Source organism: Numenius arquata, chromosome W, assembly GCF_964106895.1.
Source record: "Numenius arquata chromosome W, bNumArq3.hap1.1, whole genome shotgun sequence".
Taxonomy (NCBI): domain Eukaryota; kingdom Metazoa; phylum Chordata; class Aves; order Charadriiformes; family Scolopacidae; genus Numenius; species Numenius arquata.
The window spans coordinates 2,986,978-3,009,925 of record NC_133615.1 but is presented as its reverse complement, the minus strand read 5'-3'; the positions used below and the strand labels follow the sequence as shown (position 1 = coordinate 3,009,925).

Here is a 22,948-nt window from a genome sequence, read left to right as displayed (position 1 = left end):
TGACTGTCCCCCTGTCCTGGGCACTGGTGAGGCCCCACCTCGAGGGCTGTGTCCAGTTTTGGGCCCCTCACCACAAAAAAGACATTGAGGGGCTGGAGCAGGTCCAGAGAAGGTCAACGAAGCTGGTGAAGGGTCTGGAGCACAAGTCTTGTGAGGAGCGGCTGAGGGAGCTGGGGGTGTTCAGCTGGAGAAAAGGAGGCTGAGGGGAGACCTTCTCGCTCTCTACAACTCCCTGAAAGGAGGGTGTAGCCAGGGGGGGTCGGTCTCTTCTCCCAAGTCACAGGAAATGGGACAAGAGGAAACAGCCTCAAGTTGCACCAGGAGAGGTTCAGATTGGATATTAGGAACAATTTTTACACGAAAGGGTTATTAAGCCTTGGAATGGGCTGCCCAGGGCAGTGGTGGAGTCACCATCCCTGGAGGGATTTAAAAGCCGAGCAGACGTGGTGCTGAGGGACATGGGTTAGTGGTGGACTTGGCAGTGTTGGGTTGATGGTTGGACTCGATGATCTGAAAGGTCCCTTCCAACCTGGACAATTCTATGATTCTATTTTCTTCATATCACTCAATACACTTTATATTTAATAAACTTACACAGTCCCAGGGGAGCTCATATTAAACATAACGGATTTTCGAGCCATGAAGCAGCAGTAGCATAAATAGCAAATCCGCTCAGACCGATGGTTTTCCTGCATTTGTTCATTTTAACGCTGCAATTAAATCACTCGGTTGCACAGAGGGCTGTCACCAGGACTGTTGTTCCCCGACTGCTACAGCAGCTAAAAATTGTTTGTTTGGGAAACGGTACAACTTTCGCAGAGCTTGGGAGTATTTCAGAACTCGGGATAGGGAGAGTAAATAGATCTCACGAAGGGGAAAAACTTACATAAATCTTCACTGCTAAGCAATTCTCTACCGATAGAGTAATTAAGAGAAAAACGTAGCAACAGCAGCCATTGCAAGCCTAAAGTTTACAGAAAAATTTAAGAGAACATCGGGTAAGAATAGGAACGTGGCTAACGAGCACATTTTCCATCTCTGCTAAAGACTATTTCAGGACAACTTATTTAATTGCAAGAAATGTAAAATGCTGCACTTTCAATCACATAAAGCCTTTACATAATAAGCAGTTCCCTAACCCTAGAATACACGTAATTCCCATCCAAGAACAACCCGTACAAAAATCAGAGGCTTTATAACTTCTGTCCATCTCCCAAGGCTGCTCCGACCTAGAAGCAACAACCACCACCTTGAAGACTACGTTGTGCAGCAACCCTCTAATTTAACTTTCAACAGATTTAACTTTTAACAGAAATGACAGCACACAAAATGAAAAACAGAAGAGGAAGTCAAGCAGGGGAAAAAAATGCCTGAAATCAGTAAAGACTTCTCCGTAACAAAGTGAGGTTATGTTGAAGCACATCGGCAAACTCCATTCCATGACTCAGATTAGCCTCAAGAGCAGGTCTACCTCTAGAAATTGAGGTGTGCACATCTCAGATTTGATTTTGGGAGAATCATAGAATGGTTTGGGTTGGAAGGGACCTTAAAGATCATCCAGTTCCAACCCCCCTGCCATGGGCAGGGACACCTCCCACCAGACCACGTTGATCAAAGCCCCGTCCAACCTGGCCTTGAACACCTCCAGGGATGGGGCAGCCACAGCTTCTCTGGGCAACCTGGGCCAGGGTCTCACCACCCTCACAGCAAAGAAGTTCTTCCCAATATCTTATCTCAATCTCCCCTCTTTTAGTTTAAAACCCTTCCCCCTCATCCTATGGCTCCACTCCCTGATCAAGAGTCCCTCCCCAGCTTTCCTGGAGCCCCTTTAGGGACTGGAAGGGGCTCTAAGGAGGTCTCCCCGGAGCCTTCTCTTCTCCAGGCTGAACAATCCCACTCTCTCAGCCTGCCTTCATAGGAGAGGTGCTTCAGCCCTCGCAGCATCTTTGTGGCCCTTCTCATAGCTCACCACAAGTAGCAACCTTCCTGTTTCAGTTCCCAGAAAGCTTTTGAGGACAGAATTTATTTCCAATATCTACAATTTCAACTGTATTAAGATTCCCCAGCGAAGATATGACTTTAGGACAAGTCTGGCCTAGTGCCTTGAGAAGCTCTGAAGCCAGTCCCATCCATGTTTGGATGAAATGCAATCTCTCTTCACAGTCAAGATATCTTGCCTGACCTTGCACTAAAGAAACCCAACGGTGTTCCAAATATTTTACTTGGAAAATAAAGCAATTATGTCCTCCTTTTAGTAAAACTGTTTTCTTTAGACTTATTTTGTTCCATTTGCCACAATTTTCTATAAGAAACAGCTCTTAACACAGAAGACCTCAGTGTTCGCAGTTGACTACAGAAATACAAGTTCTTCATATGATTATTCAAATATCTAGATATCAAGAAATTCCAAAATTGCATTTTAAGCTTTAAGCTCGTTCATCTGAAAGATGTCACGTACAGCTTCAGGACCGAAAGCGGCAGGAGACATTTTATCACAGCGTTCCCGCCAGACGTTGTATCCCCCCAGTTTCTAACTGGAAGGCTACATCATCGTCCTTCTTCAGATGCTTAAGTATTGCGACTTATATATAAGACATTGAGGTACATATATATTTATACATAAAAGATATTGAGGTGCTGGAGCAAGTCCAGAGAAGGGCAACGGAGCTGGTGAAGGGTCTGGAGCACAAGTCTTGTGAGGGAGCTGAGGGTGTTCAGCCTGGAGAAAAGGAGGCTGAGGGGAGACCTTCTTGCTCTCTACAACTCCCTGAAAGGAGGGTGTAGCCAGGGGGGGGTCGGTCTCTTCTCCCAAGGAACAGGTGATAGGACAAGAGGAAATGGCCTCAAGTTGTGCCACAGGAGGTTCAGATTGGATATTAGGAAAAATTAAGCCTTGGAATGGGCTGCCCAGAGAAGTGGTGGAGTCACCATCCCTGGAGGTATTTAAAAGACAGGTTGACATAGTGCTCAGTGACATGGTTTAGTGATGGTTTTTATCAGTTAGGTTAATGGTTGGATTAGATGATCTTAAAGGTCCCTTCTGACCTGGACAATTCTATGATTCTATGACTTTACATTTGTTCTAATTGTGGTTTTCTGATAATTTTCAACATAACTGTTTAAAAAAACCACAATACAACAAATATACACCACCTGGTATACTAGGAAAAATGAAATGCTCCTACATTTCCTCCACCACTATAAATTTCAGAGCATCATCAAGAAATGTCCCTTCTTTCCTACATTCCCTGGGATGCTGCACGATGTCTCTGCGGACAACCACATCCCAGAACGAGCTCCATACCCAGCTTTAAAGCCATAAATACACGTCCTTTGCCCTGTAGAGCAATAGGGAGCCTTTCATACCACACATCCTAGAATTTGCCCTTGTCATCTATATTTAATGGCAACTCTCAGGGTCTGTTCTCTTTCGAGAAAGAGCTGCAGAGCTTCTGATATGTTTACACAAAAACTTCAAAGCAAAATATTCAGAGGGTAATGTAAGATCAGCTCATGCAGTTGGAAAAAAAGAAAAGCCCTAAGGCACGCAGCCTCTAGTTAAATTCCCGTTTAAAGAAATGACACGTTTCTTTGCCAGGCCAAAATAAAAGTTTGTAAGCTTGATAACTGTAATACAGGATTTTCCTTGAGAATACATAGGAAAAATATCTAAGACTGTTCTCAGGAGGAGGAGTTATAACAGGATGGCAAAAAGCTCTCTTCTTTTTCTTTCTTCTTCCTTTTTTTTTTAACAAAATGAAATGCCAGACTTCAGTTTCCCACTCCCCAATTCTCTAAAAGAAAAGAAAGGAGGAAGAGAAAGCGGTTCAGTTCCAGGCCCCCCAGTTCAAGAAGGACAGGGAACTGCTGGAGAGGGGACAGAGGACACTACAAAGATGATGAAGGGACTGGAGCATCTGTCTGATGAGGAAAGGCTGAGAGACCTGGGGCTGTTCAGCCTGGAGAAGAGAAGACTGAGAGGGGACCTCATCAATGCTGAGCAATATCTAAAGGGCAGGTGGCAAAAGGATGAGGCCGGACTCCTCTCAGTGGTGCCTGGTGACAGGAAAAGGGGCAACGGGCACAAGCTGGAACACGGGAAATTCCATCTCAACATGAGGAGGAACTTCTTTCCTTTAAGGGTGGCAGAGCCCTGGAAGAGGCTGCCCGGAGAGGTGGTGGAGTCTCCTTCTCTGGAGACATTCCAAACCCACCTGGATGGGTTCCTGTCCAACCTGCTCTGGGTGGACCTGCTTTGACAGGGGGTTGGACGAGATGATCTCCAGAGCTCCCTTCCAACCTCTATCATTCTGTGATTCTATGAAAACAAAAATTCTGTGAAAATGAAAAGCAAACCCTGTGTAAGAAATGCCTCCTGCCCCTTCCTAAAACCCTTCAGCCACCATAGCTGCTGTGAGCATCCACCAGGACATCTCACTTGTGTAGACTCAGGATGGTGATTCCAGGTCTTATGGCAGAAAGAGGTATGATCTTCTGCGGAACGTCCTCTTGACAGCCCTGTGCATCCCGTTATAACCACCCTGTGTTCTAGGAACGGGGTTTCTGATGAAGGTCTGTACATTTTAGGTATAGTCTTCACAAGATGTGAAGTGCAAAATGAATCCGGCAGCCAGCCTTAAATCCCTTATTGAAGCCTAATTATTAAGTGCCAGGTGAAGCTGACTTGGGAAAGTCTACCGATGTAAGTCTACAAGCCTTTAGGGTGCTTGAGGGTGGAACATTGCCCCACGCAGGTTAAAACTTGTTAATACAGAAGACTCATGAACGTCCCTGGCGGAAATAAATAGACTTAAAGTGATTTTGGATGTCAGCCGCAGCTTAAAATCAACTCATTTAATGAGAGGGTTTTGGGTGAACCAAGACCAACGGGAAAGGAAAAATTTTCACTTCAGTCAGACAGAGCCTACAGGTCTGTATATGCATCAGCTACGGATCCTCATAACGCTGAGCAAAAATCCAAAATATTAGCAGGAACGCTAGGAAATTCCGTCCTTGAACAATTATAAGGATTTATTGCAGAGTCAGACACATTGTGAAATTTTTCATTTCGACAGAAAACCTTGTCCTGTTCCTGACCACAATTCTCCTCTGAAACCTAGTTTCCGAATTTACTACCTACGCTATACAGCAGAGGAGCGACAGGGTCTCAACTCTGTCATTATTAATATCCACAACAGGAAGACAAGGCTTGGATCTCGGCCAAGGAAAATCCTTCCACTGAATCGCAGCAGTTCCCCGACAACAGCCTACTTCAAACCTCACAAAAATGCTCCAAAATAAGTGGGAAAGAGGACTTCTGTGCCTTCCTCTCCAGCCTCTCATCTATCTAGTCCTTCTCTTACCTTCCAGGTGGAAAAGATACAGCCATAAGTTTATAAAGCTTAGTTTTATTAAACTCAAATATTTTCTGATGAAAGATTAAACGAATAAAGCTGTATTCCAGCTACAGTGTTCCTAACAAAATTTATATTTCAGGGTCCCAATACCGTTCCCAGTAAAATGGTTAGAGAAGCTTTTCTTCACAGAAAGAGACGTCAAGCATCAGAAGAGGCTGCCCAGGGCAGTGGTGGAGTCACCGTCCCTGGAGGTATTTAAAAGCCGGGCAGACGTGGTGCTGAGGGACATGGGTTAGTGATGGTTTTGTCAGTGTTGGGCTGATGGTTGGACTCGATGACGACAACGGTCCACTCCAACCTGGACAATTCTATGATTCTATCTTCCTTTGGGTGCTTACGTCGAAGCCTTTAAGCCCTCTCCTAAGGTTAAATTCTTGGAAGCTGTGCCATCTGAAGATGGTTTGGGTAGAATATGTGGTGCTACACTTCACGTATGTCCCGGTGTAATTCCAACTGCAGTAATTGGTCTAATGAAAAATATCGCCTCTCTACAAACCTCCCCTTTGTAGAACATAGTGACTACATCACCAGGACAACATTAAAGCTGTCCTTCTAAGACTCAAACACTTTCTCTTGTGGACACTTTTGGGAAAGCAAAGCACAGCTGACACCAGCAAAGTGTCATCTCTTCCCACTTGCTCTAACCCTTCAGCTGCAATTAGTGGAGAGCAGAGTGATTGGGGTGGAGCTTTATCATGAAGCCTGTCCTGATGCGGCTCCACCCCCCCCAGCCAGCAGTCTGGTGTGCACAACAGCAGCATGTCATGGAATCATAGAATGGTTTGGGTTGGAAGGGACTTTAAAGATCATTGAGTTCCAGCCCCCTGACCTGGGCAGGGACACCTCCCACCAGACCACATTGATCAAAGGCCCCTCCAACCTGGCCTTGAACCACTCCAGGGATGGGGCAGCCACAGCTTCTCTGGGCAACCTGGGCCAGGGTCTCACCACCCTCACAGCAAAGAAGTTCTTCCCCACATCTCATCTCAATCTCCCCTCTTGCAGTTTAAAACCCTTCCCCCTCCTCCTATGGCTCCCCTCCCTGATCAAGAGTCCCTCCCCAGCTTTCCTGGAGCCCCCTGAGGGACTGGAAGGGGCTCTAAGGCCTCCCAGAGCCTTCTCTTCTCCGTGTAACTTGGGTCTAAGCCATGTCCCCCAACCTGTGACAGCTATAGCCATCAGTTGGACATGGACTGACACAGCTTGGCAGCAGCACGGCTCTGGAAATGGTGCAAATTCAAAATCCAACTAAAAATCAAATTGCTGAGAAGCAAGCAAAAATTCACACTTTCCTATAAGGATAATACTTGAATTTCCACGTAATACAGAAATTTATTTTTCACTAATGGAAATCCATTCTTTTCACCAGGATGTCTATTCCTAGGTGCCACATTCTTTTCTCGTTAATAGTATTTTTCTTTCCTCCAAAGTGAGTCACTCTGGAAAATGCCACTCGCTTGAAAGAGAAAAATTGACAAACAAACCCCAACTGTCACGAAAATTAATATTCCCTGCTCTACTACCACATACCCAGAACTTCAAACTTCAATCAGAAAAGAAAAGTTCCAAATTACTCAACAATAGTAAACTGGCTTCAGGACAAGGAAATTAAATTCAAATCGGCAACTGTTAAAATAGTTTCTCCTAATACGCCGCTGAGCACATGATCCGGTTGGCTTTGCTCTTAATTTGGCCGGGAAGCCTTTCGCAGAAAGAAGGAAAATGTTTTTGATGGCTTGCTCAAAAGGAAAAATAGCCATTTATCAGGTTATGTAAAAATCTCAGACTTGTGTTGGAAACTACAGTTTGGCAGAACACGTTTAATTACCGTTGGCTCTTCTAGAACATGAAGTAAAAAATAACTATGTTATAATCGTATTAAGGGTTTGTCTTTGTTGCTTTAAGACAAAGATTTTAGTCAAAGGCCTCATTAAATCTTAGATCATTCTTTGCAGAGCTTAACTCCTCCACGGGTCTACAAAAACAAGGAAGTACAGCTATAATCCAGAGAAATAAAGAAAGATGGAAAGACTTCCAAGGTCTTTTATGCTCAAACATTAAGAAGAACAATTTTCTTCTCAAACAAGAATTGTTCATTATAAACTATAGCTGTTGAAGTGAAATTATTTGTGAAATCAACCCTCAAAAACCAAACACTTTGGTCCATATAGAATTATAGAATGGTTTGGCTTGGAAGGGACCTTAAAGATCATCCAATTCCAACCCCCTTGCCATGGGCAGGGACACCTCCCACCAGACCAGGTTGCTCCAAGCCCCATCCAGCCTGGCCTTGAACCCCTCCAGGGATGGGGCAGCCACAGCTTCTCTGGGCAACCTGGGCCAGGCTCTCACCACCCTCACAGCAAAGAAGTTCTTCCCCACATCTCATCTTAATCTCCCCTCTTTCAGGTTAAAACCTTCCCTCTCGTCCTGTGGCTCCCCTCCCTGATCAAGAGTCCCTCCCCAGCTTTCCTGGAGCTCCTTGAGGGACTGGAAGGGGCTCTAAGGTCTCCCCAGAGCCTTCTCTTCTCCAGGCTGAACCCCCCCAACTCTCTCAGCCTGTCCTCACAGCAGAGGGGCTCCAGCCCTCCCAGCATCTTTGCATCCCTATATAGACAATACTGTAAATATGTGCTAAGTACCTACCCAACAAGGCTCAAGAGAAAACATACTACAAGCCCCATCCAGATGTATAAAGACAATGTGGCTTAACAAAATTAAAAATTACCCATTTAGGATTCTAGTCGAGGCTGAAAGTCTCTGTATCAATCTGTACGATGGCAATTTTGAACTAGAGATGTCGAAAGGGCTATGAAGATGATGAGGGGACTGGAGCATCTCTCTGATGAGGAAAGGCTGAGGGACTTGGGTCTTTTGAGTCTGGAGAAGAGAAGCCTGAGGGGGGATCTGATCAAGGCCTATAAATACTTCAAGGGTGGGTGTCAGGAGGATGGGGCCAGGCTTTTTTCAGTGGTGCCCAGGGACAGGACAAGAGGAAACGGGCACAAACTTGAACGTAAGAAGTTCCATCTCAACATGAGGAGGAACTTCTTTCCTGTGAGGGTGGCAGAGCCCTGGAAGAGGCTGCCCAGAGAGGTGGTGGAGTCTCCTTCTCTGGAGACATTCCAACCCCACCTGGACATGTTCCTGTGCAACCTGCTCTGGGTGGACCTGCTCTGGCAGGGGGGTTGGACTAGATGATCTCCAGAGGTCCCTTCCAACCCCATATCATTCCGTGATTCTGTGTTATGCCCACAAATATTTTCATTACTGATTAATCAGATTCAAGTGTTCATCTGATTTTGAGTTTTGGGACGAATGAAAGTTTTGCTTTGTAATACACTCGCGTTTTGATTCAGTTCCCTCAGAGCCCCTGCAAAACCTACCAGCCGTCGTATCCTAAAAGCCCTCTCTTCCTTTGCACCACGAATATTCAACAGTCAGAATGACATCTTTCCGCACGCATTAATGACTTCGTTAACACAGCAGTTAATTATCCACCTTCTGGACAAGTTCTAAGCATTGGCAAAACAGCCACCGCTTCCTGCAAGGAATATTCTTGTCTCGTAAGTACCAGCATTAATTAAGAGTTGATCTGCAAGCTCCTTAACTAAACTATTCTTTATATTTAAATATTGCAGTTGGGTAAACAGACATCACAGATTAAGGCTATATTCATACCAAATTCATATGCGAGATCTGATCTGTTCTGTAAATTAAAATTATAATGTCTACTGCTGATTGGAAAGCCATAAGCTCTGCTGTATCTGCAAGATGTCTACGTCGGAAGCTCTGCTGCGTTAATTTAAGGATTTAATTTCTGGATTTAATGCAATTAACGGGTAAGCAAACTCATTGCTCTTGTCCACTTCAGTGACAGAAGTTGCCTCCCTCATCTCCCAGCCACGTACGATTACCTCCCTAACCATGCAATTGTACTCTTTAATTTTTTTTAATTCCACTCCTTTTCCAAGGCAAAGGCTGTTTTAATTCATTTTAAGCTTTGAAACAATTTCTCCTCTCCCTTGACAAAATTATTGATCTATTGAAGTTTCAGAGCTTGAACTGTTTTGATCACGACGCAATACTTCCACAACTGACTTGTGCTGCTCATAATAGGTCATTTTATGCCCAAGATAATAAAAAATAGGAATAATAAATATAATACGAATAAACTTCTTTTCTTTCCCCTTCTACATGTTAAAAACCTACCAGACTTCAGGAGTTATCTGGGGAAAGGCTTAAAATACAGATTTTCATTGCAGATCTGCTAAAAAAGAAATGAATCCGTCTTTACTTATTTTGGGGAAGGAGCAAAGGCAAAATAAGGGAACAGGAAAGGCAAAAGGGAACGGGAAACTAAACAGAAAACACACACTTTCAGCTTCCCCACCTCACCTATAATGCATAAATGAGAAAATAAATAAACTAAAAATAATAGGTGATATAGTAGAATCTGGCAGGAGGATGAAGGGAACCCATATTAATGTGTAATTAACCCAGTTAATGTGTAATTTAATAACAAATGCAGCTTTAGATGAATTTAATCTATTAGCAGACCTGCTAATTTTGACAAAGAGCAATATGAAAACTACGAATTTATTGTGCTTTATCAGTCTGCCTCACCCCGACCTGGAATTCAACTTGGTTTCTCCTCTCCACTCCCTTCCAACCCCTCCAAGGGACCTGCCAGCCATCAGATATTAAGAGCAAACCCAATCATAAAATGGGCTTCAAGGCCAGGTTGGACAGGGCTTGGAGCAACCTGGTCTGGTGGGAGGTATCCCTGCCCAGGGCAGGGGGTGGAACTAGATGGTCTTTGAGGTCCCTTCCAACCCAAACCATTCTCTGATTCTATGGTATCAGTGCACCTGAAACCAAACAGAGCATCCTTTTTCCTGAACTGAGCCATTTTCATCCCAAAACGTGCAGAACGAGCACATCCTGAGTGGTTCACTGGAGACTTTCAAAATTACGGAAAATAAATGCCTAATGGAATTTTTAAGTCGCAGGTTATCGACGTTCCATAATATTCCATACTAATGGAAAACACCCCACCCTTTTGGTCACATATTAACCCTACATCCTCCATATTTATCAGCCAGAAGGATGATCAGCAAAAAGCTGAAGATCTGTTCATATTTCACGAGCATCACTTCGGCCTCCTGGAAGAAGATGCCAAACCTGAAGACTTTGCCCAGATTTTGGTCCGTTTCTTAGATGGCCCGGTCAAGCCTCTCTACCATTTGCAGTATCTTCAAAAACGATGTTGAAATAATGGTGTTTACAATCTTTTTAGAGATTTTTCACAGTTATTGCTAAAAATAAATGCTACGTAGGAGATGAAGACAATTGTTGACACTTGATCGTAAAGCGAAGAGGTACAGATTTCTTAACAGCCCCTAATAGAAATTTGTAGGACTTATTAAATTTTAATAATGAGTTATTTTTAAGACAAACTCAATTTATTTTTTTAATTGTAAATACTGTATTTACCTCAATTTCTGTACTTCTCTAGAGCCAAGAAGAGTTTGGAAAGCATGAAACGCCTCCTCTTCACCAACATAAAATTCCTTTTGCCTAGCCCTAGCGCTTGCAAGATATCAAGTTTTAAAACTTTTGTTGTTACAATACATCAGCTTGATTCTCGGTTTCCTTTTAACAAGCAATTTCCCCTGAAGATATAAAGAAGAAAAATCATTTTTGAGCCACTGAGTTTTCTTTTTTTTTTTTTTAAATATAATGGGTTATTTGAAGCTGCTCAGGTTTTGGAATATGAGGATAAATGTCAGGGAGATAAATCACCACCACACCTCGTGAAACTTGCTGCAGAATTCTCAGTAAACAAGCTGGAACATATGGTTATAATTAGGATTTGTACAACCAGAGAAATCAAGAAGCTCTAGACGTGAACCGCGGTCTCGCTACGCTACGTATCCTAAATATGGTCTGTATATACTCAACCATGCACCCTGCCCTAAAGAGCTTCAATTCTATGTATAGGGCAAGAGACAAGGCACTGCCATAAGGGTGGTGGCAGCCAAGGGTCTCCAGTAGCCTCTACCTCTCTAAAAGAAACTAAAAAACCCTACCCTTTGCTCCCTGCCAATGTGGAAGTCACAGCAGAGTCAATGGAAGGCTTCCAAGAACTATGAAGCCCAGGACTTTACAGCAGAAATTGCTCTTTTGGGAAAGGATGTTTTGCTGTTGTTGCCATCAGCGCCTATGAAAAGAGCAGAGGTCCCAGAGCAAAAAGTCTATGCGACCTGTCCAGGTGGTTCTAAATCACTGGTGGTTTACCATCAAAAATCACAGAATCATATGGGGTTGGAAGGGACCTCTGGAGATCATCTAGTCCAACCCCCTGCCAAAGCAGGGCCACCCAGAGCAGGTCCCACAGGAACGTCTCCAGGTGGGGTTGGAATGTCTCCAGAGGAGACTCCACCACCTCTCTGGGCAGCCTCTTCCAGGGCTCTGACACCCTCACAGGAAAGAAGTTCCTCCTCATGTTGAGATGGAACTTCTTACGTTCAAGTTTGTGCCCGTTTCCTCTTGTCCTGTCCCTGGGCACCACTGAGAAAAGACTGGCCCCATCCTCCTGACACCCACCCTTGAAGTATTTATAGGCCTTGATCAGATCCCCCCTCAGTCTTCTCCTCTCCAGACTAAAAGGACCCAAGTCAGGCCAACTTCAAACCAGTTCCTACGGTCCTCATGGCAGCACAGATTTTGGTCAAGAGGAAGCTGCATTACATCCCAACTTGCTGGGAAGCTTTTGCAGACCGAGCCTGCCACAGCCACACCATTACTAATTATCACAGAATCATAGAATGATTTGGGTTGGAAGGGACCTTAAAGACAATCTAGTTCCAACCCCCTGCCATGGGCAGGGACACCTCCCACCAGACCAGGTATATAATAATCAACTACTTTGTCTCCAAAAGCATGTGTTTAAGCTGCAGCCACACATTTTGCTCCAGTTTAGACACATCTTTAGAGAAACTTAAAAAAAAAAAAAAGAGTAAAGATCTGGACTTCACATTCAGAATCTTCACGTTCAGGAAGGTCAAAACACCACGATTACAGTGACAAAAAGATGACGCTCTTACAGACTGGAAGCAAGAAGGAAGATGAACGGAGAGAAGTGGGAAAGAAGTCTCGGATCTACATTTTCATTACGGTGAGCACAAGCAGGCAACTAAACATTGACTAAGCTCCAGGGAGACAGATGAGGTTGTAGTTATGTAGCAGATCACACACCAGATCGGTGACACATCACAAAAAGGCTCTGGAAGGTAGAAACAACCAGCCGGAGATATTTGTTAGCAGAAAAAAAGCTTGGTGGAATCGTAATAAACAACAGACACATCATGAGTAGCTTTTTGTGGCTCTCTACTTAGACATCTTTTAATCTAGATATTATAAATTAGACTACTCCAAGCAGAATAACATAATGCAGAGTAAAGTAGATACTTAGAGGACAGAAAGTCATTAACGGGCAGGGATGTTTGTCCAGATCCAACCAAAGAGTTACAGACAGGAGAAAATGAGTCCATTATAGACCATCACACACCGAATTCTGCAATTTATATTAATGCTACAACAGTACCTTTGTGGGCCAGATTAGTTATGATGATTGCTCAGGTGATTAACGAAGATTAATCTGCCTTTTCATTAGTTTCTTACCCATTAGAGCTATAATCATCTAAACAGCACAAACTAAGTCAATTAGATCTTACCGTTGCAGTAACTCCTAAGATGCATTAAAGTGTTGGGTTTTTTAATAGCAAAATAGAAAGTGGATCAATTATTTCAAATGAAACCATTTAAACTGGCTCATTTTTCATAGAATCACAGAATGGTTAGAGTTGGAAGGGACCTTAAAGATCATCTAGTTCCAACCCCCCTGGCATGGGCAGGGACACCTCCCACCAGACCAGGTTGCTCAAAGCCCCATCCAACCTGGCCTTGAACCCCTCCAGGGATGGGGCAGCCACAGCTTCTCTGGGCAACCTGGGCCAGGGTCTCACCACCCTCACAGCAAACAATTTCCTCCTAATATCTCATCTAAATCTCCCCTCTGCCAATTTAAAACCATTACCCCTTGTCCTGTCGCTACACTTCCTGACAAAGAGTCCCTCTCCGGCTCTCCTGTAAGCTCCCTTCAGATATTGGAAGGCTGCTATGAGGTCTCCCCGGAGCCTTCTCTTCTCCAGGCTGAACAACCCCAGCTCTCTCAGCCTGTCTTCATAGGAGACGGGCTCCATCCCTCTGATCGTCTTCCTGGTCCTCCGCTGGACCCGTTCCAACAGGTCCATGTCCTTTTCAATAGTCTTGAGTCGCACTAACATTTTCCTGCCTTATCATATCACCTGTTTGACAGTTCCTCACTGTAAAATGAGTTTTATTTTGCAATAAAATGACTAATTAAAAAAATTTTCCTCGTCCTCAAAAACTTCTCTCAACTTGGTGAACTGCAGACCATCAATCAGCAAATACTAGTAATACTCTAAAAAAAAAAAAAGAGAGGAGGGGATTTAAAACCAGCAAAAAAAAAAATAATATTTGAAGGCAAGTGGGTCAATGTACCCCGTGAAACAAGAAAAGTAATCTCTGATTTCTAATATAGGAGGTCTAATCTCTACTATCATGCATACGTATGTCGTTTATGCATCAACAACATAGATCTACCATCTCTTTACAATTATTTTGCAAACCTTCCAAAAGACTGCCATGACAAAACAGAGTTGACTCAGTAGAGAAGAATGTCCTTTACGAAGTTAAAATAAATCATTATTTCTCCTCCTCCTCCCTCCAAACCCACAATTGCTTAATTAACTACTGGAGGATAACGCAATTGGCAATATATTTTTAATTAAGGGATTTTATAGACAGGATGGAGAACGGTACTTGCAGGCAGAGGGCAAATCAGGGAGAAGGAATGGGTGGGAGGATGTTGGCCGTATGGTTTTCAGGGTTGAGAGGCAAAAAAAACCAGGCTACGAAGGGTGAGAGGCAGGAGAAGATGAACTGTGGGAAAGGGTAAACTTGGGCTCGTATCTTGGCTAATTATCACAAGGAGGAGGGGGGGTGTGTGTGTGGATTTAAAGTACTTCTTCTAAGTGTAGATCTACCGCTGCTGTGCAAGCGGCTACAAAATACGCGTAATATAATAAATGGTAAGGTAGATGACTGTGGTCTTAAGTTAAATAATTTCAAATTAACAAGGAAAATAATTATTTTAGGCCTCCAAATCTCATTTCAAAAATAAACTTTTTAAAACCAGGCTCCTATCTCCTTTCATCCTAAGTAGATAATATATAGACTATTTCAGTAAACTTCTTTTAAGCATTACGTGGTATTTCCAAGACCGTGAGCAACATAAATTTTCAATTCTTCCATTCTTCTTTCAATTCTTATCCTGTAAAGATTACTAAATACATTAAAATAACACCATACAGACATCCTATCTAAGTTTTCCACATCTGATCGTTGCTCAAAACGCACGCTTCTGTTCCGAACAGACTATCAGTTCGTGTTGCTGCCTTCTAATTTGTATTTCACTCTACCCATGTACCCGCTGCGATATAAAACCAAGGATTACAAAGAATTACTTTGGAGATGTTATAGATCATAGACTCATAGAATTTTCCAGGTTGGAAGGGACTTTTAAGATCATCTAGTCCAACCATCAACCCAACACTGCCAAGGCCACCACTAACCCATGTCCATCAGCACCACGTCTGCCCGGCTTTTAAATCCCTCCAGGGATGGTGACTCCATCACTGCCCTGGGCAGCCTCTTCCAAGGCTTAATAACCCTTTCCATGGAAACATTTTTCCTAATATCCAATCTGAACCTCTCCTGGTGCAACTTGAGGCTGTTTCCTCTTGTCCCATCACCTGTGACTTGGGAGAAGAGAACAAATCCCCCCTGCCTACACCCTCTTTTCAGGGAGTTGGAGAGAGCGAGAAGGTCTCCCCTCAGCCTCCTTTTCTCCAGGCTGAACATCCCCAGCTCCCTCAGCCGCTCCTCACAAGACTTGTGCTCCAGACCCCTCACCAGCTCCGTTGGCCTTCTCTGGACACGCTCCAGCACCTCAAATGTCTTTTTTGTGGTGAGGGGCCCAAAAACTGGACACAGTACTCGAGGTGGGGCCTCACCAGTGCCCGGTACAGGGGGACGGTCACCTCCCGAGTCCTACTCACCACGCTGTTTCTGATACAGGCCAGGATGCTGGTGGCCTTCTTGGCCACCTGGGCACACTGCTGGCTCATGTTCAGCCGACAGTTGACCAACACCCCCCGGTCCTTTTCTGCCAGACAGCTCCAGCCACTCTGCCCCAGACCTGTAGTGTCCATGGGGTTGGTGTGACCGAAGCGCAGGACCCAGCACTTTTCCAGGTGATGTCCATTTTGATGTCCAAATATGTCATTTACTCTACCAATCCTACTGTGTCCAAGTTTCATCTATAGTCCAACATCGTACACGGGGAAATAATGAGACAAAAAGCATTAACCAACTCTTTGGGTACAAAGGGAAAAAATATTTCTATTTTCTAACAGGATGAGGTACTTATTTTTTCCCCTCCTTTTCCCAGGCAGGTCATTCGAAAGCACTTTATATATTAAAGCTTGAAATGAAGATACTTAATTCACCGGGAGAAGAGGTGGCACTTCAGGTACTCACGAAAGAAGCAGGAAAATAAGCGTAGGAGTTTGCCAAGGGAGCTGTTAAGAGAATGGTTCAAGAGGAGCAAGGGGGGTGGAAGTGTAGGAAGAGACAAGAACAGACGTAGGCTGAAACCTGAAGAGTTTGCATTAAAAAAAATGCAAACTCGATATACAAGAAGTAAAAAGTCATTGGGGGGGGGGGGGGTATGATATCAGAGGGAGGTAGGAGTGGTGGAAGTTGAGATGGACTTTATAAATCAATCGAGTAACCAGAAATGGGAAAAAAAAAAAAAGAAAAAGCTATTTTTCCTGTGGCAGCACTAAGGTATCAAGACACTCAAGCGTGACCCGGGAGATTAAAACCAAGAAGAATAGAACCAAGAAGAATAAAAACCAGCAGGTAAGTAGAGGTATCAAAAAAACCCACAGTGAGAACTACGCAAAAGTACAAACCACACACTGAAAACCGCTTCTGAAAAACATTTTCAGAGCAATTTTTTTCTCTAGGGATTGAAAAGAAGGAAGAGAATGTACCTCTTGGGCCTCAGGAATAAAAAAAAAAGGTTGTAGGGAATGATTTAATTCGTTTCTCTTCTCTGTTGAAATAAACTGCAAACCAAGCAATTGTTTTTTGACGTATTTAAACGTTACAGGCACAAACCCAAAATTGGCCCTAGTCGACCTTCCAGCGTGTAAACTGGAAACCAGAAGGGAGACGGGTGTCCCTTCTGGCGCGTAACCTCGTCTCACGCAGCAGCAGCAGCGAGGTGTGTTCACCCGGTGAGACAGACAACGCTCTTTTACTGCCTCCATGAGGAGATCCACGGGCACTGTCACGGGCTGCAAAAAGAGTTTCTGGCACACCATTCTGCGGCCTGAACTTTAATACCCCGTAGGGATGCCGCCAGGGAATGGATTTCACAAAAGAACAAAAATAAATCGCATCATTTTTAACAGCAGTCGACTGGCAAAGTGTTATTTGGTTTGTCGGGGAAAAAGAAAATAACATATACCTATGCTGTCAGCAATGTATTATATTTTATTCTTAACATACGGAAAAGAAAAACCTTTAGGAAGAATTTTTATATGTAATACACACACCAATAAAACACATCTGGTGTGGGGATGGGAGCAACCACCAAGCACAACAGAGCACATAGTACAAAAAACCACGAGAACCCTCTTTCTTAAGGCATCGAGTCTTTCATATTCTTCAGGCATTATCTCTCTATAGCAAACAGTCCGCCCACGAAAGGTCAGAATCCAGGCATAAAGAATCACAGAATGCTGTGGGGTTGGAAGGGACCTCTGGAGATCATCTAGTCCAACCCCTCTGCCAGAGCAGGTCCACCCAAGAGCAGGTTGCAGCGTCCAGGTGGGGTTGGAATGTCTCCAGAGAAGGAGACTCCACCACCTCTCTGGGCAGCCTCTTCCAGGGCTCTGACACCCTCACAGCAAAGAAGGTCCTCCTCATGTTTAGGTGGAACTTCTTACGTTCAAGTTTGTGCCCATTTCCTCTTCTCCTGTCCCTGGGCACCACTGAAAAAAGACTGGCCCCATCCTCCTGACACCCACCCTTGAAGTATTTATAGGCCTTGATCAGATCCCCCCTCAGTCTTCTCTTCTCCAGACTCAAAAGACCCAAGTCCTATTGGACCCAAGTACTATTCAGGAAAAAACATTAGTCAACCTACCGGGAAAGGAATACGCTATAATATGTTATAAAAAAAAAAAAATATCTTATTTAGGCCTATCCCTTACGCCACAGGATCCTCAAGACCGGAAGGGACCTCTCGAGACCACTGAGTCCCACCGTGTGCACAAGGAGAGCCACAGGGCAGGTCCACTGAGCCATTATGAAGAATAAAATACGCCAAAAAAACCTCTTTCTTACTTTTTAAGTGACTCGAAGCCTGTGATTTATTACATGGGGCGCTAGTTGTTTGTTTGGGGTTTTGGTAATGTCTCAATAAAAGAAAAATAGGGACTAAGCGCTACTTTTACCATGTGCTGTCCTGCAGAAAGAATCACTTCAGATCCTAAAACATCTCGAGATGGACCGTATACGATCACAATCCAGGCCCGTAGACAGCTTTCCTATACTGGTATCGCTTGTTGGAAAAGAAATGGGCTACAGGTGGGTGAGATCAAATAGAAGGCAATATCTCCTAAGGTTTGACATATAGTTTCTATAGAAAGTAAGACTCACTTGCCACCCCAGATGCGATTCCGTAAAGCAGTCCCCCTCCATCTGTTTGCTGCTGAAAGACGTGGGTCCCCGGAGGGGGGCTTCTTTCTTGTCTGATGAAATTATACAGTAAAGTTTTCACGAGTCTGCTGGTATAGGGAACGCTGCAAAGAAGAAAAGAAAATCCATTTAGTTGACTCACAGCTCACCAAAAAAAATTAGGGCGACAAAACCCAGGCAGGCTGCAAAGGCTGGTGTTTGGCGTTAAACACAGCCAGTCGCTCTCCCAGTCTCGGGCAGACTGGAAAGGGAAGGAACGCCAAGGTCTGGCTCGTGTGAAGCCGCCCTGACTTCAGCGGGGCTCTGCAGGAGCAGCCTCAACTCCTTTTTCTTTCATTTCTTCAATATTACTTTTAAATCAATCATTAAATATGTGGAATCGTCGTATTCTTTTACCTCAAGACACAACTGGAAAAATATTTATGCAAGGGAAAGAAACATTATATTTGTTTAGTTTTCACTCCAAGCTTTGGTTCCGTAGAACAAGTAACAATAGGTAACTCCACACAACCCCCACCCAAGAGAATCATAGAATTGTCCGGGTTGGAAGGGACCTTTCAGATCATCGAGTCCAATCATCAACCTGACTCTGATAAAAACCCATCACTAACCCATGTCCCTCAGCACTATGTCAACCCACGTTTTGAATACCTCCAGGGATGGTGACTCCACCACTGCCCTGGGCAGCCTCTTCCAAGGCTTGACAACCCTTCAGGGAAGAAATTTTTCCCAATATCCATCCTAAACCTCCCCTGGTGCAACTTGAGGCCATTTCCTCTTGTCCCATCACCTGTGACTTGGGAGAAGAGACCGACCCCCCCTGGCTACACCCTCCTTTCAGGGAGTTGTAGAGAGCAAGAAGGTTTCCCCTCAGCCTCCTTTTCTCCAGGCTGAACACCTCCAGCTCCCTCAGCCACTCCTCACAAGACTTGTGCTCCAGACCCCTCACCAGCTCCGTTGCCCTTCTCTGGACCTTCTCTGGGTGTTTTTGTTACACTGCAGCCGAGAGAACCCACGTACCTCAGAAGTACTAAGGATACAAATAAATGCGATAGAAATAAATAGCAGCCCCTCAAAAGACGGCACATTTTGCTACCACTTGTTCTGGCGAGTTGGTGGTTGTTTCAATTCTTTGCCACGGTGGTTTGGACGCGTTTTAGTCAGGCCACCCTCCATCCTCTCGCAACTTGAAATTCCAGGTGGGCAGATTTTTGGTAAACGTATCTATTGTCTGGTTTTCTGAAGTTTCTACTAGATGTAAGAGAAGTCCCTTTCAACTGGGATAGTTTTATGATTCTATGACCCACAGCTGAATTAAAAAAAAAAACATCCTAAAAAGTGAAAGCCTGTTTTAAGTTAATGAAATTACCCTCCAAAAATGAAAACGGCTTCCAAAATAGTTTTACTGAAGTCTGGGGTGTGAGATTTAAACGTGAAACCTTCCAACAGTCTTTACGGGTGTTTGCTTTTGTGTTTTAGGGGTTTTTTTGACCAAACCAAGTTTTTTATCAAAATATATTTCACTGTCTTTTCTTTTTAAGTACAAACAGCCCAAACAAGTCATCGGAAGCATTTGTTTTGCCATTACCGCCACACAGTGAGACCTGGACAAGCTGGAGAGTTGGGCAGGGAGGAACCTGATGAACTTCAACAAGGGCAAGCGTTGGGTGCTGCACCTGGGGAGGAATAACCCCCTGCACCAAGACAGGGTGGGGGTGACCTGCTGGAGAACAGCTCTGAGGAAAAAGACCTGGGAGTCCTGGTGGACAACAGGATGACCATGAGCCAGCAATGTGCCCTTGTGGCCAAGAAGGCCAAGGGCATCCTGGGGGGCATCAGAAAGAGTGTGGCCAACAGGTCGAAGGAAGTCATCCTCCCCCTCTGCTCTGCCCTGGGGAGGCCCCATCTGGAGCACTGGGTCCAGTTCTGGGCTCCCCAGTTCAAGAAGGACAGGGAACTGCTGGAGAGGCTACAGCAGAGGGCTACAAAGATGCTGAGGGGCCTGGAGCATCTCTCTGATGAGGAAAGGCTGAGGGACTTGGGTCTTTTGAGTCTGGAGAAGAGAAGACTGAGGGGGGATCTGATCAAGGCCTATAAATACTTCAAGGGTGGGTGTCAGGAGGATGGGGCCAGGCTTTTTTCAGTGGTGCCCAGGGACAGGACAAGAGGAAATGGGCACAAACTGGAACATAAGAAGTTCCACCTAAACATGAGGAGGACCTTCTTTCCTGTGAGGGTGGCAGAGCCCTGGAAGAGGCTGCCCAGAGAGGTGGTGGAGTCTCCTTCTTTGGAGACATTCAAAACCCACCTGGGCACGTTCCTCTGCGACCTGCTCTGGGTGGCCCTGCTTTGGCAGGGGGTTGGACTAGATGATCTCCAGAGGTCCCTTCCCACCCCATATCATTCTGTGATTAGGTACCAGCCCAGAACGCAACGTACCATCGACCGTGCATCAGATACTTGTGAATGATGCTCTCTCGTAGAATCTCTTTGTGGAATAACTGGCAGGAGAGGAAGACGATGAGAGTTGTCACGGCTTCCAAGGAAATGCTGTATGTAATATCTCTGCAGGAAAAAAAAAAAAAGAAGGAAAATTTATGGGGATTAATCCACTGGGGTTTTGTTTAAAAATTGACTTCCAAGAACACTTGGTAGCTTCACCTGAGGTTATACACCATTTAGCACACTGAGTTTCAACTGGGAACACATAAACAAGAAATTCAAAAAACCCAGAATCACTTCGTACCAACAATGGGTTGTTTTTCTTAGACATAAGCATTTTCTTTTTGATATGCCAAAAGACAAGACAATGCAAAAAAAAAAAAAAAATTGAGATACTGCCCAGAACATTCCAGCTGCGATGTTCAGGCTACGCTTCACTCTAAAAATAATAAATACATCTCAAAAGCCTAGCCTTTGTCCTGTTAAAATGAAATTGTCACAAAACCACCATGCTAAGTCGGGGAAAATGTCCAGTAGCCAAACACAGCTCCATCCGCCAGGAAAAGTGGATCCCTAAGAAAGGAATATAATATATATAAAACATAATAGTTTAAGTGTAAGAAATGCTCAGGGTGTCAAGATACTACATACAGTTGTTCAGTTTTAAACGGGATTTTTGAGGTAACAGTGAAGATATTACAGCCAATCCCAAAGAACGCGCTGTAATGATTTAATACTGACACCAGATAGTTTAATAGAGCTCATTAAGGTTAATTAGGGAAGGCCGTGCAGCAAAATGGATGTGAGAGAGAGTCAGTATTTGGGATGTCTTGTGCTTTCTGTTCCCATCTCTGTCTATGATGTCCTTGTTACGCATCTTGTTTTTAAAAGGGGGAGAAAAATGGCATTTGCCTCCTTAATTAGTACTAAATCTTAGCCTCCAGGAAACCTTTTAAGCCATAATGAAATAACTTGGATGCGAGCCGGCATCAGTTTTGCTTTCAACCAAAGACCGCTTTTTCCCTCCTCCAAAAATAAGGAGACAATTCATTCGGCCCAACGGGACCATCCTGTAAATCATTAGAAAGACGGTTATTAAGTACTTCTAATCATAGAATCATCTAGGTTGGAAAAGACCCTTGGGATCATCGAGTCCAACCATCAACCCTACACTACAAAGTTCTTTCCTACACCATATCCCCCAACACTACATCTAAACGACTCTTAAACTCATCCAAGGATGGTGACTCAACCACCTCCCTGGGCAGCCCGTTCCAGTGTCTGATCACTCTTACTGTGAAGAATTTTTTCCTAATGTCCAGTCTAAACCTACCCTGTTGCAGCGTGAATCCATTCCCTCTTGTTCTATCGCTATTTGCTTGTGAGAAGAGACCAGCACCAACCTCTCTACAATGTCCTTTCAAGTAGTTGTAGAGAGTGATGAGGTCTCCCCTCAGCCTCCTCTTCCTCAGACTAAACAGTCCCAGCTCCTTCAACCGCTCTTCATAGGATTTGTTCTCCAGGCCCTTCACCAGCTTCATTGCCCTCCTCTGCACTCGCTCCAGCACCTCCATATCTCTCTTGGATTGAGGTGCCCAAAACTGGACACAATACTCCAGGTGTGGCCTCACCAGTGCTGAGTACAGGCGGACAATCACCTCCCTACTTCTGCTGGTCACGCTATTTCTAATACAAGCCAGGATGCCACTGGCTTTCTTGGCCACCTGGGCACACTGCCGGCTCATATTCTAATATTTCCCCCCCTAATTTATTTCACAGAATCACAGAATCTTCTAGGTTGGAAGGGACCTTCAAGATCATCTTGTCCAACCATCAACCTAACTGACAAAAATAAACACCCACAAAACAACAAAATGCAACATCGTCACTAAACCATGTCTCCCAGCACCACGTCAACCTGTCTTTTGAACACTTCCAGGGATGGTGCCTCAACCACCTCCCTGGGCAGCCCATTCCAATGTCTGATAACCCTTTCAGTGAAAAAATTTTTCCTAATATCCAACCTGAACCTCTCCTGGCGCAACTTGAGGCCATTTCCTCTTGTCCTGTCACCCGTGTCTTGGGAGAAGAGACCGACCCCCACCTCTCTACACCCTCCTTTCAGGGAGTTGGAGAGAGCGAGAAGGTCTCCCCTCAGCCTCCTTCTC

The 22,948-nt window shown here is 44.5% G+C and overlaps 1 protein-coding gene across 1 annotated transcript in view; it reads right to left on the bottom strand.

Annotated features, from left to right (window-relative positions):
* The window catches only part of LOC141476740 (dymeclin-like), a 219,126-nt gene that overhangs the window by 151,752 nt on the left and 44,426 nt on the right, over positions 1-22,948 (bottom strand). The window contains exons 6-7 of the mRNA XM_074165548.1: positions 20,778-20,903; positions 18,300-18,442 (exon numbers count right to left, since the gene is read on the bottom strand). Of these exons, the coding sequence (XP_074021649.1) occupies positions 18,300-18,442; positions 20,778-20,903 (269 nt within the window). The remainder of the gene's footprint in view (positions 1-18,299; positions 18,443-20,777; positions 20,904-22,948) is intronic.